A 14,334-nucleotide genomic window follows, 5' to 3' on the forward strand; every position below is an offset into this window, starting at 1 on the left:
ATTCGTTGCCTATAATCTATACAGACATATTGGCTATTTAGACTAATTTATACGGGATCTCTATTAGAAATAGAAAAAGAATGTATTTTTCGACTACTCGGACAATAGAAAAGAAAGAGTTTTTCGACTACTCAAACAATTTTTTTACGAGCTTCCATTTTTCTTTAAATTGTTCTATTATTTAAAAATAGATGACAAAACCTCTATTAGATATAGCCACATTATCTCTTCTTTGCAACCTCACCTTATAAAGTAGTTTAAAAGAAAGAAGTGAAGATCCGTAAACCATTTTTTTCACAAATCACAATTGTTATATAAAAGGTGACCCATTTGATTATTAGGTCTTGAGTATAAGAGGTGAATTGTAGAGAGAGAAATGATGTCAGAGGAGAAATTGTAGAGAGATAGATTTCTAGACATGATAGAGAGAGATGAAGTCAAATATACTCTTGAATGGGCTGAGATCTCAACTGTCCATTGATACTGATGATATAAGAAGTCGACTTCAAGGTGGAGATGACATTAGAGTTCTTGGCTCTTGCCGAAATATTCCATACCTTTAAACCTCCCCCAACTCCTCCTGGGCCGACCATGTCGAAAGCACCTAAAAATGATTGTTTTCGGTCGAAATGTTATTACACTTTAACTCCCTTTAAGTACTTCAAATGTTTGGGTCGGCCTTAGCACGTTGGGAAAGGTCGAATGGGGTGACTGGAAAAGTTATGAGAAATTCTCATCTCTGCTTGATAGACATTTGATGTTTTTCGCGTTTACGTCATTCCCACTATAGATAGTAATGCAACAAATTATCCTTTTTGTGTGCAAAAGTCTGTATTAAATTTGAGTCTTTAGGTATACTTTATCCTCGTCCTCTTTTCTTTTATTCCGTTTCGCAAAAGTCATCTTTTCTTTTATTCCGTTTCGCAAAAGTCAGTATTAAATTTGAGTCTTTAGGTATACTTTATCCTCGTCCTCTTTTCTTTTATTCCGTTTCTTATACAGTAGTTTTGTACTTGACTTTTTCATATTCTGGCTTAGTAGTTATAGGCACTGGTGCAGTCGTGCCGCCAACCGAAAAGAGCAATCGTGCCTCCGACCCAAAATTAAGATAAGAAATTCTCCAAAAAGTAAAAGTAAAAGGAAGAGATAAGACATTAGACACTCTTTGAATTTAATTTAGATTTCGAACCAGGTACAATTTATGTTACTCAATCACAAATACTAAAACAACGATACACAAATACTAAAACCACGATCCCTATAATTCACTACATGAACGATAACTAATCAATATATACGAAAACCCCCAGACTGTTGTTTGCATGTTAAAGGGGGCAGATGAAAAGAGGTTTGGCTAGACAAGGACAAAGTGGTTCTAATTATTTTCTGAAAAGGAGTAATCGTACTATCACCAACAACTTCGTTGCAGTTTCTATCTTCTTCACAAATTGCCTTCTCCAATAACATATTATCAAGATCTTCCAATTCTATACTCTCAAAAAACATCTTTCGACACTTTCGTGTAAGAACATCATCAAACCCTTGGATAAATAGTTTTACCTTTTCTTCTATAGATTTGATGAAGCAATGTTCAATAACAAGTTTGATATACTCTTCTCTGTTCATGCTACTCACGACCATTGTATTCCCTCCGGGACACAATTCCACTATTTTCCTCGACCCACACTCATCTTTTTCTTCAGTTTCCCAAACAAATGTCAGACCCAAACAATCTGAGTTTATCAACTTTGTATCCATCTCCAGGATATCTCTACAGCTTTTATACATGTAAGGATCTGCATTTCGTATATCTTCCAAAGTGAGTTTTGATCCTCCGGCTAATTGCAAGAAAAACAAGCGATCAAATCCAATGCCAATCTGCACGTCATGCATCAACGCTAAAGCGATCACTCGACCACAAAACCCATAATATTGAAGTTGTTGAGAATTCAGTTTTGCTGCAAATAAGAAGGATGGAATTATTTAGAGATTGCCCAAAGTTCTGTCGCAAAATATAACATAAGAAAGACAAACAGAAAATTAAAAAGTCAAATAAATGTCGAAATCTTCAATATACCTGGACTGGGATAAAACCTTTGATGGTCACATGGACATGATAGGAAGAGCGAACTTTGTGGAGCGAAAAGGTGTTCGCATAATAAGAGGAGCCATTCTTTGGAAACTCCAGAACCAGCTTCAAAAGCTCCCTCATTTTTAAACCGAGGAATAATTCCATTCCGCAACAAAATGGGATTTGCAAGCCCAACACGATCAAAAGAATCAACTAATAACCTTGATCTATCAATAATGATCGAATTCATATTCTGTAGTTCATAATCATTCTTTACTTGATTCGGGAACATCATCTTGATCAAATGTTCTCTAGATTCTTTACTTACTAAATTCTTATGTCTAAGAAGCCATTGATGTTCATTGCCTCTCTTTGATTTCATAATAAGCTTATTTACTGAATCTCGGTGAGAAATCAAGCAGGAGGCAAGGTTCTTTTCGGCAGTATGATAAAGCTTCGACATCAAGTCTAATTCCTTAAGAATTGGAAGATAATAAGACCACCCATGGTTGAACTCACATTCCGTACATCGGGTGTACTCCATTCCATCATCCATATAAGTAAGACCAAGATCTATGTTGTTCAACAACTCATTAAAATCACCGTAAAATAATTCGGGGTCTTTAGAACTGTACCATTCCTTGAGGATAAAATTCATGTTACCAAGTCTCGGAGTAAAGTCAATTGATGGATCTTGCAATTTAATCATATGATCCTCAATTTTTGGACACATATGGAGTGTGAATATAGAGAACTCGCGAATATCACTCTCAAATCGTGATTTTAACTCGAAAGGCACTTGACAGAAGCACGATTGTCTAATCAACTTCATGTTCATCAGCAATTGTTTCGTGAGCTCATTTGTAAATGGGTAAAACATATGAATTACCATAGCTGGCAATGCAAAAAAACCTCTTTTATAGTTTGCGTTGGCAGGAGGAAGTGTCTTGAGTAAAGATCCATATGTCTGACGACACGAGTAGTACAATAAACGACCAGACGTTGTTGTTTGGTCACGTAGAAGTTGACAGAACCTGAAAACTGTAGTACAAAATAGGTGTTGAATGCGTACAGGAAAGGATCCAATATTAGGAAAGAGAAATAGCCGAATTGATTCCTCGGCTATATCTTTATTATTACTGATAGGAGATTCGTATAAATAGACTAGATAATCGGGTATTTTGTACCAGTAAAATAGTTTAAGATGTTGATGCTTGTTACGATTTCGAGGGGTCATCTTCAAGAAATCTTTACAACCCTCTAACACACAATTTCCCCTTGTCGATTCATCATCTTCATTAACACTACTATCATTGGTAATGAGTAGGCGTGAAATAGAAGATACCAAATTTCTTAGAATTCGAACCCCTCTCTTATGATACTTGGCAGTGATAAAGGGCTTCCAAATTACATCTGATTCTACCCTAGGTACGAATTCAATTTCCCCTGCTTGATTTTCGAAATGGCATAGTGGGGCTCTTTTCATCCCTCCTTCGATAAGAAACTAAACAAAAAGAAGAAGGTTTACCTACCGTTTTTCTAAATCTAAACAGTAGTATAAAAAAAACCCTAACTTGTAGTAAACAATAAACAGTAGTAGTATGTTTATAAACCTTATATGAATAATTCACAATTAGGGTTTCAAGCAGAGTATAATAAGTGAAATTGAGGTTGTCAGAATTCCTCTAGGTCTAGGTTTCATTATACTCAGGATTGTGAATTAGAAAGTTTCCTATTTGGCCATTTGGGCCATTGGGTATCTTTACGCGCCCCCTCAAACTTCTCTACCTTCCTCTTGGCGCCCCGTACAAAGGAGATCTAATTTTTTTTGGGTTATTTTCTAAAGGATTATTTCCCAAATGGCCCCCAACTTTGTGACCAGCTTCCTGCCTAGCCCCCTATTTTAACAAATATTCTTATATGGCCCCCTTTTTCCGTTATCTTTAACTTTCCGTTACTCTCACTCCTCCATCTCATTTCCTCTCTCTGCCAAGGCACCTAACACGCCGCATCATCGTCTTCTCCAGCATGGGTCGCCGGTCGGCCAAATTTCCGGCCGGCGACCTTCAAACTCAATTTTTTTTTCTCTTCATCTTCCTCTCTCTCCTGATTTCTCTCTCTTCTTCTACCTCCCTCTCTCTCTCTCTCTTCTTCTTCCGCTCTCTCTCTAAATTTTTTTTTTTGATTTCATCTTTCTCTCTAAACTCTGGCGAAGGGAGTTTCCCTTCGCCGGAGGTCGGACAGACCTTCTAGGTCTGCTCGAGCAGATCTGGAAGGTCTGTTCGAACAGTTCAAAATACGAGTGTAGTTGTCCAATTAAGTGTTTCGGGTAAATGGGTAAAATTTGTAAGCAAGTATTCGGGCGAGTGGTTTCGATCAAACTAACAAGTTGGGCTCACCTGGAACCCGAGACCAACCCATGTATCTTATCGAACGGATTGCATTGAGTCGACTTCTGGGTTTCGGGTGTCCATGGGCTCTCTTGATTTCGGGTTGTGAATGACGGGTTCCGGGTTTCCCTCACCCCCAGTAACGATCACCGACGAAATTACAATTCCTTATCTCAAATTAGAAGAGAGTACTAAATTACTAATTGAACCGCCATGAAACCCTAACCTTGAGTTCTCTTCATTTCCCACTTCAAAACCCTAACTCAACTTTTTTTCAAACTTGTAAATGGCTTTAATAACTCAAGCTTCATGGGGTTTCTCTCACAACTCCATTAGTGGAGTTTCTTCTTCCAAAACCAATTTATCCCCATTACCAAATTTCAGATTATCCCCCACCAAAACCCACAAATTATTAGCTTCATCAAGTAATGATTCAAATTCTTCTGATATTTCTGCCCCCAAATCTTCTGAAAATGAACCAGTTGTTACAGATCCAGTAAAGCTAGCTTTTTTGAAAGCAAAAGCTTATAAAAAGAAATCAGTAAAATCAGAGACGGATTCGGTTAAAGAAGAAGCTCAAAATCAAAACCCAGTTAAAAAATTAGTTGAATTTGTAGATAGAAGTGGAGGTTCTGAGGAAATCGATGGTGGGTCGAAGGAAATCCCTGTTTCAATCAAACTTTCTATGCAGAAAGCTAGAGAGTATAAGAACAGAGGAAGTTTAAGTAGCAGTAATATTGTTGAGGAAAAGGGGAAAACTTCAGGTATTTATTGATTGAGAGGTAAAATTTGTTTGAACATTAGCTTGATTAGAATTAGGGTTTAGATAAGATTAATAGATTGGGCATTTATGCATTAACAGTGGAAATGTTTTAGAAATGTTGTCGGAAATGGTTGAATTGTTTGAACTCAACTAGGCCTGTTAATGGGTATCCAAAAAAAACCTCTGATATTTGATTTGTATGTCCTACTGAACTTCAATTGTTATTTAATCAAAAAACCTCATTAGATCTCGTAATTTGGGGGATAGTAGTTTGTGTACATGCGGTAAACGAGGTATAGAATTTGAAGAATTTGTATAACTTGTGTTCTAGGGCTATGGGATGATAATGCAGAGAGGGTTCCTGAGAAAATTGTCAGTAAGAAGAAAGGACCGTCGATCTCCAGCATTGATTTCGTGGGTCTTGGTTTTGCGGATAAGAAGAATAGTAGAGGATTACCAGCTGGGTTGGTTCCTATGGTGGATTCTTATTCAGGTGACGATGATATACCTGAGGTAGAGTTTATTGTTGGGGATACCAGCAAGTTTGCACCTAAAGCACCCGAGCAGGATTCAAAAGAAGAAGATGACTCTGATGTTTATAAACCTAAGGTTTCAACTTGGGGAGTCTTTCCGAGGCCTAGTAACATTTCCAAGACGGTACAATTAATTTTATCTTCTATACATTTTGATAGTCTTTTCTGCAATTCCCGTAATTCTATTGATTTGCGGTCGAAGACTATCTTCCTTGTATCTCCTTTTCGACGTGTAAATGTTGTTGTTGTTGTTGGTGCGCCCCGGTCTACTTATAAAGTCATTTCTTGTCTGGTTTTCAGTTTGGTGGCGGAAGAGTCATTCGTCCAGGTGAGATTTTGGAAACGTCGGAAGATAAAGCTGCTAAAGATGCCCAAACTAAGAAATTACTCACAGCCTACAAGAATAAAGTGGGCTTAGTTATCGATCCGAAACTAAAGTCCGAGTGTGAGAAGGTACGAATTAGATGACAAAGAACAAAACAAAAACAAATCTGTTCATTTGCATTTTTCTCGAACATTTATCATAGTTATTCAGTTCTTTAATTGTAGGCATTGAAAGAAGGAGACGATTTGATGGACATTGGCAAGCTTAAACAAGCATTACCCTTTTACGAAAAAGTAATGAAAGACTTAGCTTTTCAGGTAAGCATTTCAATTTTGTAGTAGTTCATCCATTTCGATAAGTTTCAAGCCGACATAAAAGTTTGTGGTCGGTAATTTTTAAGACAACTACCACCGACCAATCAAGCCTTTTGTTTTCATCTGGTTGTTACAGAGTTTTCACCCTTTTTATGCTTCAGTTAGTTATATAATGTTCTCACTTCTCCAATATGACAGTATTGACCGTTTAATCGAATTGAACTGATTACTATGCAGAATGAACTTCATGGGTTGGCGGCTTTGCAGTGGTCGATTTGTCTCGATTCACTCAGTAGGTATGAGAACCATTCTAGAATTTTTTTCTGAAATATCATTTTTCTTTCTTTTGGGTACGAGTTGTACAAAATATCATAAAATACTTATACTGGCTTCTTAACTAGAGAGAACGAGCTAGCTACTAATAGTAATAGTATGTACCTTCAGACACTTCATGGTATAAAAGTATAGCCTTGCATATGGTGATTTGGTGAAAGAATTTCGATATTAAGAAACCAAAAACCGCATTGATGGATGCCTCGATTTTGAATCTAATAGGGAAATTATTCGTGGGAATAGTAAGATTCGAACCTTGTCTCCCCAGTGGAGAAAGGTACGTGTTCCCACCCAACCGAAGTGGGATTATCAAATACTAGTTTTTGAAATAAAATTTTGGATTATCATTTTATACCTTCTTTGCCTTTTGAGAAATGTTAGATTTCAACTTTTATCGTCCTCGATTGTTGAAAAAATGAGATTCAGTTCTAGTGACATACAGGTCATCTGAAGCTCGAGTGATGTACGAAAAACTCCAGTCTCATCCAAATGTTCAAGTGAGAAAGAAAGCACAACAACTCAGCTTTAGCTTCCAGGTACTTCTAGTTAGTATTGTTTTGTCTATAAATTGAGGTCTCATATCTTAAACTCAGTTTTTTTTTTCAGACTTAGGTGTGTTGTGTCTTTTCTTAATTCAATCTGACTCATCTGAATGGCTGGTGCGGGCTGTGTTTAATTTTTGTCTTACTCGTGCGTCTAACTCATCTGATTGGTTGAATTAAGCTCATTTTGGGTCCATTTGTATATAAAAAGAAGTCGTACGGGTCCACTATCTAATAAAACCCGATTTGACTATTGACTCCTAGACAAAATAAGTCACACAGAGACGATTAAGATTCAGACAACAAAAAAGAATCACCTTACCTAGAAAAAACAGAATGAAATACAGTTCATGAAGTTATGGATTTCATATTGCAGGCAATGGAAATGATGAAGGTTACGAGTTCATCTTTTCCCTCATTCAGGACAGGCTATAAAAACTACTTCGATGCATTTGTGGAAGATAAAACAAGTTATTCCTTGACAGAAGAAGAAGAAGACAATCCACTGAGTCAAGCAATTCCGTACATTTTATTTCTTCTCTCTCCCATTTTCATTGTGCTCCTTATAGCTGCAAAGAAAGGTACTTGAAAATTGAAACCTTAGCTACTGTGCATATTACTCATTTGTCGTTTTCTTTTACAATGTATATCTTGTTTTTGTTAAACGATATTTAGGAACCTCAAGTAGATACACTTTTTCATCGATCATCTTTTAGTGTTCCTCGTTTCTTCATTTGAGAAGTACATAAAGAAAATGATTGTTGACATCTTTATGTGCTCTCTTTCCCAAGATTAGAGGGGCCTTGATTAGGAGGTAGGTTTACCTGAAATGACTAATCGTTTCACGTGTTAGACAATACTTTGTCCCAGTGCCGAAATCTTGGACTATATGTACGAGGCCAGTACTTTAGGATGTAGACATGTTTTGGGTATACTCTTAAGACCTAAAGCTAGGGATCAAATTCTGGTCCACACAGTGGCGCCTAATCCAAAACAATCCATATAGGTCTGCGTGGATTAGGTCGTCATGGAATTTAATTCTGACCACAAAAAACCGTACAAAAGCCGTAAAATGTACTTCTGGAATAGGTCTGTCATCGAATGACTAATATCCTGACTTGGAACGACAAATCCATAACTTAGAAGGTCGACAGTAAATGACTTTTAATGGCTTATACTTAATGAGTTAATGTTAAGTGCATAGATGATATAAAGATAATGATGTTATATGGGATCTAAACTAAAGCATCTTGCCTAAGCTAAACATAGTAAATGAAATCACATTGGTAGTGTTTTATTTTTTTATTTTTATTTTTTTATGAACTAAGGCTATTGCCAGCTTTTATTAGCTACTTCAGCGAGAAATAATGTTAGCAAAATTTGTCGCCAACTGACTTGCAATGCAACTAGGAGTCTGATAAATCTCCGTAGTTTGAATCAGATATAAGTTACCAGTATACTTTGCAAGAGCTGCAATATTAGCTTCCACAGTATGAAAATTCAACTTTCCGAAGCCTTATTTGTATTAAAGTAGTCGGAGTAGTCTGATTTCAGGCTGATTTTTAGAATGTGTCCACCACCGTGTTCACCAAATTATAAAGTTCAAAAGTGATGTTCACCAAACAAGACTTTAATATTGAATTTTGAGAGGGAGTTTGTCTCACAGCCACATCGTTCACATATTCTCTTATTTAATTTGTTCGGCTAAATCTAAGAGTGGATAGAGAATTAACTAAATCACTAATCTAACTCTACAAATAGCTCTCTTTACCTAAACTAAACCCCCAAAATTGGAGATAAGACAAGTGAGTGGGTTAAATAAACAAGTAACAACATCACTAGAGTGGGTTAACGAATAGGGCTATGTTAAATAAACAAGTGATGTTCAATACCTAATACCCCATCTAATGATACAAGTACTAGTCAATTTTCTTCAGGAAAAAAAACCTAGTCAATGGCCCGCCCCTCTCTCAACATTCCCTGTGGGCCTCAAACAGAACAGTTTGGGGCAACGAATAGGGCTATCCGAAGGTATTTGGTTGGCATGAGTCTTGATTGTTCAAGTCGAACACCGAATATTAGTCCGAGGGCCTTTAGACTGCTCTTTTCTGGCGGGCACTAATAAAGAGGGTGTGCCTATTATAAAATCTAGGAGAATGGATGCAAATGACTGGTAGAAATGATTGTGGTTACATTTAGGTATTTTTGAACTTTTAAGAGGACTTAGACGATACTTCAACAAAAAAAAAAACACCCCTAGACACAATATAAGTTCTTTATTTTGTCATATCATGTTGAAAACTCGAAGTCACCATATGAGACAAATCAAATACTTTCCTCTGAACATTTGTGCGACCTTCGTTTCATTTCTTGTTCTTCTTCCATCGCTGACCTAGAGGATTTAAAAAGGAGAAGTAGAAGAGGGACTTAACGTACGCCTACGATATTTAATTTTGAAAGCTTGGTGTGTTGGAGACCATCAAACTTAATTCGAGGCAAGAGCTCAAGGTCTTAGACCGTATCAGTCTGAGGTCCAAAGCATTGATTCAGACTAAGCTAGCCTGAGACCTGTCAGGCTGGACAATCTGACTCCGCCTTGACTGGCCCCGTCCGAGATAATAATTTTGACCTTGGGCTGATCAGTCAATATTTGGGGGCGCCAACAAGTGTTGGAGGTTGACTCCGGTCAAACCTCTTGAAGGTTTACTCCTCTGATGGTCAAACGAGAATAACCAATAGTGGTCTTGGTCAACTCCAAACCGAAGAATATCTACAAATCTCAGGTTCGGTACTAACCGAAGCTAAATAAATAGGTTCGTAATTCCCGGACCTATCTCTCTATAAATACAGCCATTTCTTCCCCGTTTCTCCGAGTCTACTTTCTAACGAAAAATCTCAGATCATCATCACCGCGTTCTTCGAATTTGACAAGGTAAAAACCAAATTCAATAATTGTTTCTTTTTCAAGTATTTTTCTATAATCTAGGGTTTTCTGATGATCCATTCATTGAAGGACTTCTATTTTGTGAGATCTTTGTTGATCAGATCTGAAATTTGTAATTGTATGATTTCTCAATTAGATCTTGTTGATCGAGGAAGTACTAGTAGTAATTTTCTTGTGCGATCTGTGTTTTGAAGTTTAGTAAGACTATAATTTGTATGATCTCTTGATTTAGATCTAAAAATCTCGAATTTGATGCCTTCTTTGATTTAGATCTTGAAATTAAAATCGAAAAATTTAATTTTAATGATCTCTTTGATTTAGATCTTGAAATTGTTGAATTTGGTCCGTATGTTCTTGCCTGATTACATTTTCTTTGACATATCTTTGAAATTTAGGGTTTCATATAAGAAATGTTGTAGGGAGTAATAAGGACTTGATTTTTTTACTGCAGAAATGTTGATTTGATTCACAGATTAAGTTAGGGAAAACCCTAAAAACATCTCATTTATTGAATTATAGAAAGATTTTGAGTTGTCTTGGTTGATTGAATAACCAAATCTATGTTGATTATTTTCATCTTTCATTAAATTGTATTCATAATGAGAATGATATGTTAATGAACATTTTCTTTGATCAGATAGTACTGAAAACTGTAACGTGTCGAAAGAAAATGGCTACTGTATCGGAAAGAAAATCGACATTAAACCCTAATGCACCTCTCTTTATACCGCAACATTTCCGTCAAGTAGAGGATTTCTCGCCTGAATGGTGGGATTTGGTGAAGACATCGACATGGTTCCATGACTATTGGCTCAGCCAAAATCAAGAAGAGGAAGGATATTTCTTCGATGATAATGACAAGAGCGAAATGGCTGGTTTTCTTCCCGACTCGTTTGACTTTGGAATTGGTGCGGTAGAAGATGATGAGTTCCCGAATTTGGAGGGAGAGCTAGATGAAATGGTTAGATCGGCTGAAATTGACGAATACAAGAAGGGATCGCCGTCTTCTAGCATCAACAATAAACCATCACAAATTGGTAAGTAATAAGTCACTTAGATCAGTCAGACAAAAGCATACATTCTGAAGTCTGATTCAAGTCGATAAAAATGCCGAGTCAGATTTCAGATCTGACTTAGAAAAGAAACACTACCTTAAAATTGTCCTGTAGTAAAATCTGCCAATAATATTTTGATCGAGAAAACATTGTTCATGATTCGTCAAATTCTAATTTGTTGATAATGTATGTCTTTTCTTTGAGTAAACAGAGATTGACGAAGCACACTCGTTGTTGAAGAATCTAGACGTTTTCAAATCATCTCCAAAAGGAAGCCCTAGATCACCTTCGGAAATTGGGAAGCTCCGTGAGAAACCGACACAGTACGGAAGCCCGAAATGTGGCTCAAGCAGCAGCCCACGCTTCATCCACCAGCCACGTTAAGGAGCATTTAGCCATGTCAATGGCTTTCGTCGGTTTGCATCTCTACCAGAACGTAGTCTCTTTTAGCTTCTCTATTGTTAATCTTTGTATAGTAGAGAACTTCTAAGTCTCTATATTTTCCCTAAAATTGTCATGTTAATCTGTTGATGTTCTTACTGCTGGTAGAAAAACTGTAGTTAAAAGCTATGTAAAAAAAGAAGAAAAGGAAATGAGTGACAAAAAACAAAGTGTTTTTAGCGAATTTCTTATTCGGTAAAGGTCATGTCTTCTCTGTGTCATGTCTGTAAAGGTCCGAGGCAACCTGCAATTTATGAGGACCTCCATTGTTTTTTTAATTTTTTTTTCTTCTCTCATCTCTCCTTTCCAACCACGAATTCCAGCCACCACCTCCGGTGAGCACCACCATCATTTCTCTCACTTCATGCGTCTCTCGGTCCTTAAACCTTGATGAGGGTTTGAAGTTTTGGACTTCCGTGGTTGACCGGCCGGAGACCCTCCTCGAGGTTTGGTTGTGGAGAATGGTAGATTCTCCTTCGATACAATGAGAGGGGAATAGCAGAGAGAGAGAGAGAGAGAGTGTGAAGAGTGAAATGATGGCGGTAGTGCCTGGGGTCAGAGTTTGTATTTGCTCGGAAAACTATTTTCTTTAAAATTTCGTACCACAATTTCTTTTTAATTCCGACACTGCGGGCCATCCTTATCTTTGTAAAACGTCCATGGTGAATAGTGTTACCCGTTAGCTTAGCTCGTATAACATTTGACATTCGTTTCACTCAATTACCCATTATTTCTGTTACTACCCTCGAATTTTAGAGAACTGTAAACAAAAACTAAAACTATCTACTACAACACGCTTGAAGAGGAGAGGGGGTGCTGCCATCTAATCCCAATGCAGAACTGAAAGGATAATCGATAAAGATAGGGCAGGGTTATAAGGAGGGGGTGTTTTGTTTATATGTCTTGGAAGATTAGTGTGATTTTGTAAATCCTTGTGACTTTGATGGGTTTCTGCATCCTTATTCTGCTGATATATGAAAAAAACACCATGAATAGATGACATTGATAGTTTTATGTGTTTAACAAGAATTTTTCAAGAGATTGACAAGTGAAACACGGTCAAAGGAAAAAATATTGAATCTATCGCCCTCCGTATGTAGGACGTCTTAGGCTTAGGGTTCATATGTTCCTCTCTGAATTAGAAAGTATGTATGATCAGTTGCGTGGTGAAGAAAGACCCTCACTTACTTTGGAACAGTCTTATCAGACAATACGAAGAGCGTCAGTTCATAAATAAGTGATGGGGACTCAGACTTGTAACTGAGTCTTCAGTTGTGGCAGTTAACTATTAAACGGGACAACCTCAAGGTTCATGGAATTCTCACAAAGAGACTCGACACCTCCGCCTTAATCTTGAGTACCCATTGTGGAGAAAAGGGACACACAAATCAAAAGTGTAATGAAGTCTTTGGGTATCCAGAATGGTGCGATTTTACAAAGCGGCAAAGTAAGAACATATTCTTCGCTCTCTAAAACCAAAATTGTTATAGGACAGTGCAGATTAGCTTTCTGGGCTGCTAGTGATACTGTCTACCTTGGCACACTTAAGGCTCACTAGAGAAGGGTGCTACGACACTCCGTCTCCCTACAAATGTGGGATTGATTATAACACAATAAAACAAATCATGTTGATAATGTGCTTAGTGCGAACTAGTATTATGGGCTGCTAATGATACTGTCAAGAACAGAGCCAGGATTTGAAGTCAAGGTGGGTTAGCTTAAAAATAAAGGCCCAGGAAAGAATTTGATAAATAAAAAACAAATGTAAAGGGTCAAACATGAAACTGGGATAAAATCAAGGGGCGAATGCGAAATTACAGAGAAATGAAGGGCCTCAATGAGGAGATAATAGAAAAAATAAAAAAAAAGATAGGCACAGAGGTATTCGACCCTAGGTTGAATGTGAACGAGCAGGGAATTGGCCAACTTGGCCGAGGTGTTTTGGTAAGATTGGCTTCTCTAACTACTTAATATCCATTTCGGATCCCTGGCTGGTGTCACGTATAGTCGATGCCTGGCTCCGCCCTTGGATATTGTCAGCTTTGACACACCTAAGTCTCACGATTTTAAAAGACCTTACAAGGGAATGATGCAACCTCTTAAGAGGGGCACCACATTCTGTCTCACCACCGATGTTGGATTGAGCTCAACAAAAATCCCTTTCTCTCAAATTTTAGGAATGGGAGTGGCTAAAGGCCCCCAGAAAAAATTGTTGTTAGCACCCGGTGGTAGATATTAACTAAGGTTAATCTCCTTTAACCCCAAACATCTGTTGGCACCCGGATATAAAGGATTCAGATCGAGCCCTTTGAAAGCCTAAGCAGCAGTTCGAACTCGAACCAGTCCGAACCTTTTTTTGGCTTTCAGGGGCGATTGGTCCAAGCCGTCGCATAAGGGCTCGGACTGACCAGTCTGAGACATAAATAAAAGGCTAAGACTTATCAGTCCGAGTTGTTATCTTACCCTAACTTTGCTTCAAGACGAATTCTAACCAAATTTGATTGTTCAATACTAGATCCAAATTGATTATTTAGATCTAAATATGATTTGTGACATTTGGTGTTTGAAATTACTTGTTTTGGGCTTTTATTTAAAATCTTCACGTAAAATAAGAGGATAATGA

The 14,334-nt window shown here is 37.4% G+C and overlaps 3 protein-coding genes across 6 annotated transcripts; 2 read left to right on the plus strand and 1 right to left on the minus strand.

Annotated features, from left to right (window-relative positions):
- Positions 1-1,147: 1,147 nt before the first annotated feature.
- Positions 1,148-3,880, minus strand: LOC147540328 (E3 ubiquitin-protein ligase UPL5-like). The gene is made up of 2 exons (XM_086642223.1): positions 2,078-3,880; positions 1,148-1,958 (listed from the first exon to the last, which is right to left on the minus strand). Exons 1-2 carry the CDS (start codon positions 3,555-3,557, stop codon positions 1,288-1,290), a joined length of 2,151 nt encoding a protein of 716 aa, XP_086498349.1. The 5' UTR covers positions 3,558-3,880; the 3' UTR covers positions 1,148-1,287.
- On the plus strand, positions 3,120-7,979 carry LOC147540329 (cytochrome C oxidase subunit). 3 transcript variants are annotated; one of them, XM_086642224.1, is made up of 7 exons: positions 3,120-5,225; positions 5,556-5,881; positions 6,058-6,210; positions 6,307-6,399; positions 6,634-6,692; positions 7,172-7,265; positions 7,648-7,979. In XM_086642224.1, the coding sequence occupies exons 1-7, from the start codon at positions 4,748-4,750 to the stop codon at positions 7,858-7,860; spliced, it is 1,416 nt and encodes a 471-aa protein (XP_086498350.1). In that variant the 5' UTR covers positions 3,120-4,747; the 3' UTR covers positions 7,861-7,979. The 3 variants fall into 3 exon arrangements, 1 of the variants encoding a protein (XP_086498350.1); XR_015225744.1 differs by having other exon boundaries at positions 4,622-5,225; positions 7,162-7,265; XR_015225743.1 differs by having other exon boundaries at positions 4,635-5,225; positions 7,156-7,265.
- A 2,145-nt stretch (positions 7,980-10,124) lies between these two features.
- ERD15 (dehydration-induced protein (ERD15)) lies at positions 10,125-11,881 on the plus strand. 2 transcript variants are annotated; one of them, XM_086642228.1, is made up of 3 exons: positions 10,125-10,203; positions 10,853-11,252; positions 11,482-11,881. In XM_086642228.1, the coding sequence occupies exons 2-3, from the start codon at positions 10,886-10,888 to the stop codon at positions 11,652-11,654; spliced, it is 540 nt and encodes a 179-aa protein (XP_086498354.1). In that variant the 5' UTR covers positions 10,125-10,203; positions 10,853-10,885; the 3' UTR covers positions 11,655-11,881. The 2 variants fall into 2 exon arrangements, with proteins under 2 accessions (XP_086498354.1, XP_086498353.1); XM_086642227.1 differs by having other exon boundaries at positions 10,143-10,203; positions 10,857-11,252.
- The last annotated feature ends 2,453 nt before the right edge of the window (positions 11,882-14,334 follow it).

Source organism: Eschscholzia californica, unplaced genomic scaffold (assembly GCF_041429995.1).
Source record: "Eschscholzia californica isolate CP2 unplaced genomic scaffold, dmEscCali1.0.p SCAF_5, whole genome shotgun sequence".
Classification (NCBI taxonomy): Eukaryota; Viridiplantae; Streptophyta; class Magnoliopsida; order Ranunculales; family Papaveraceae; genus Eschscholzia; species Eschscholzia californica.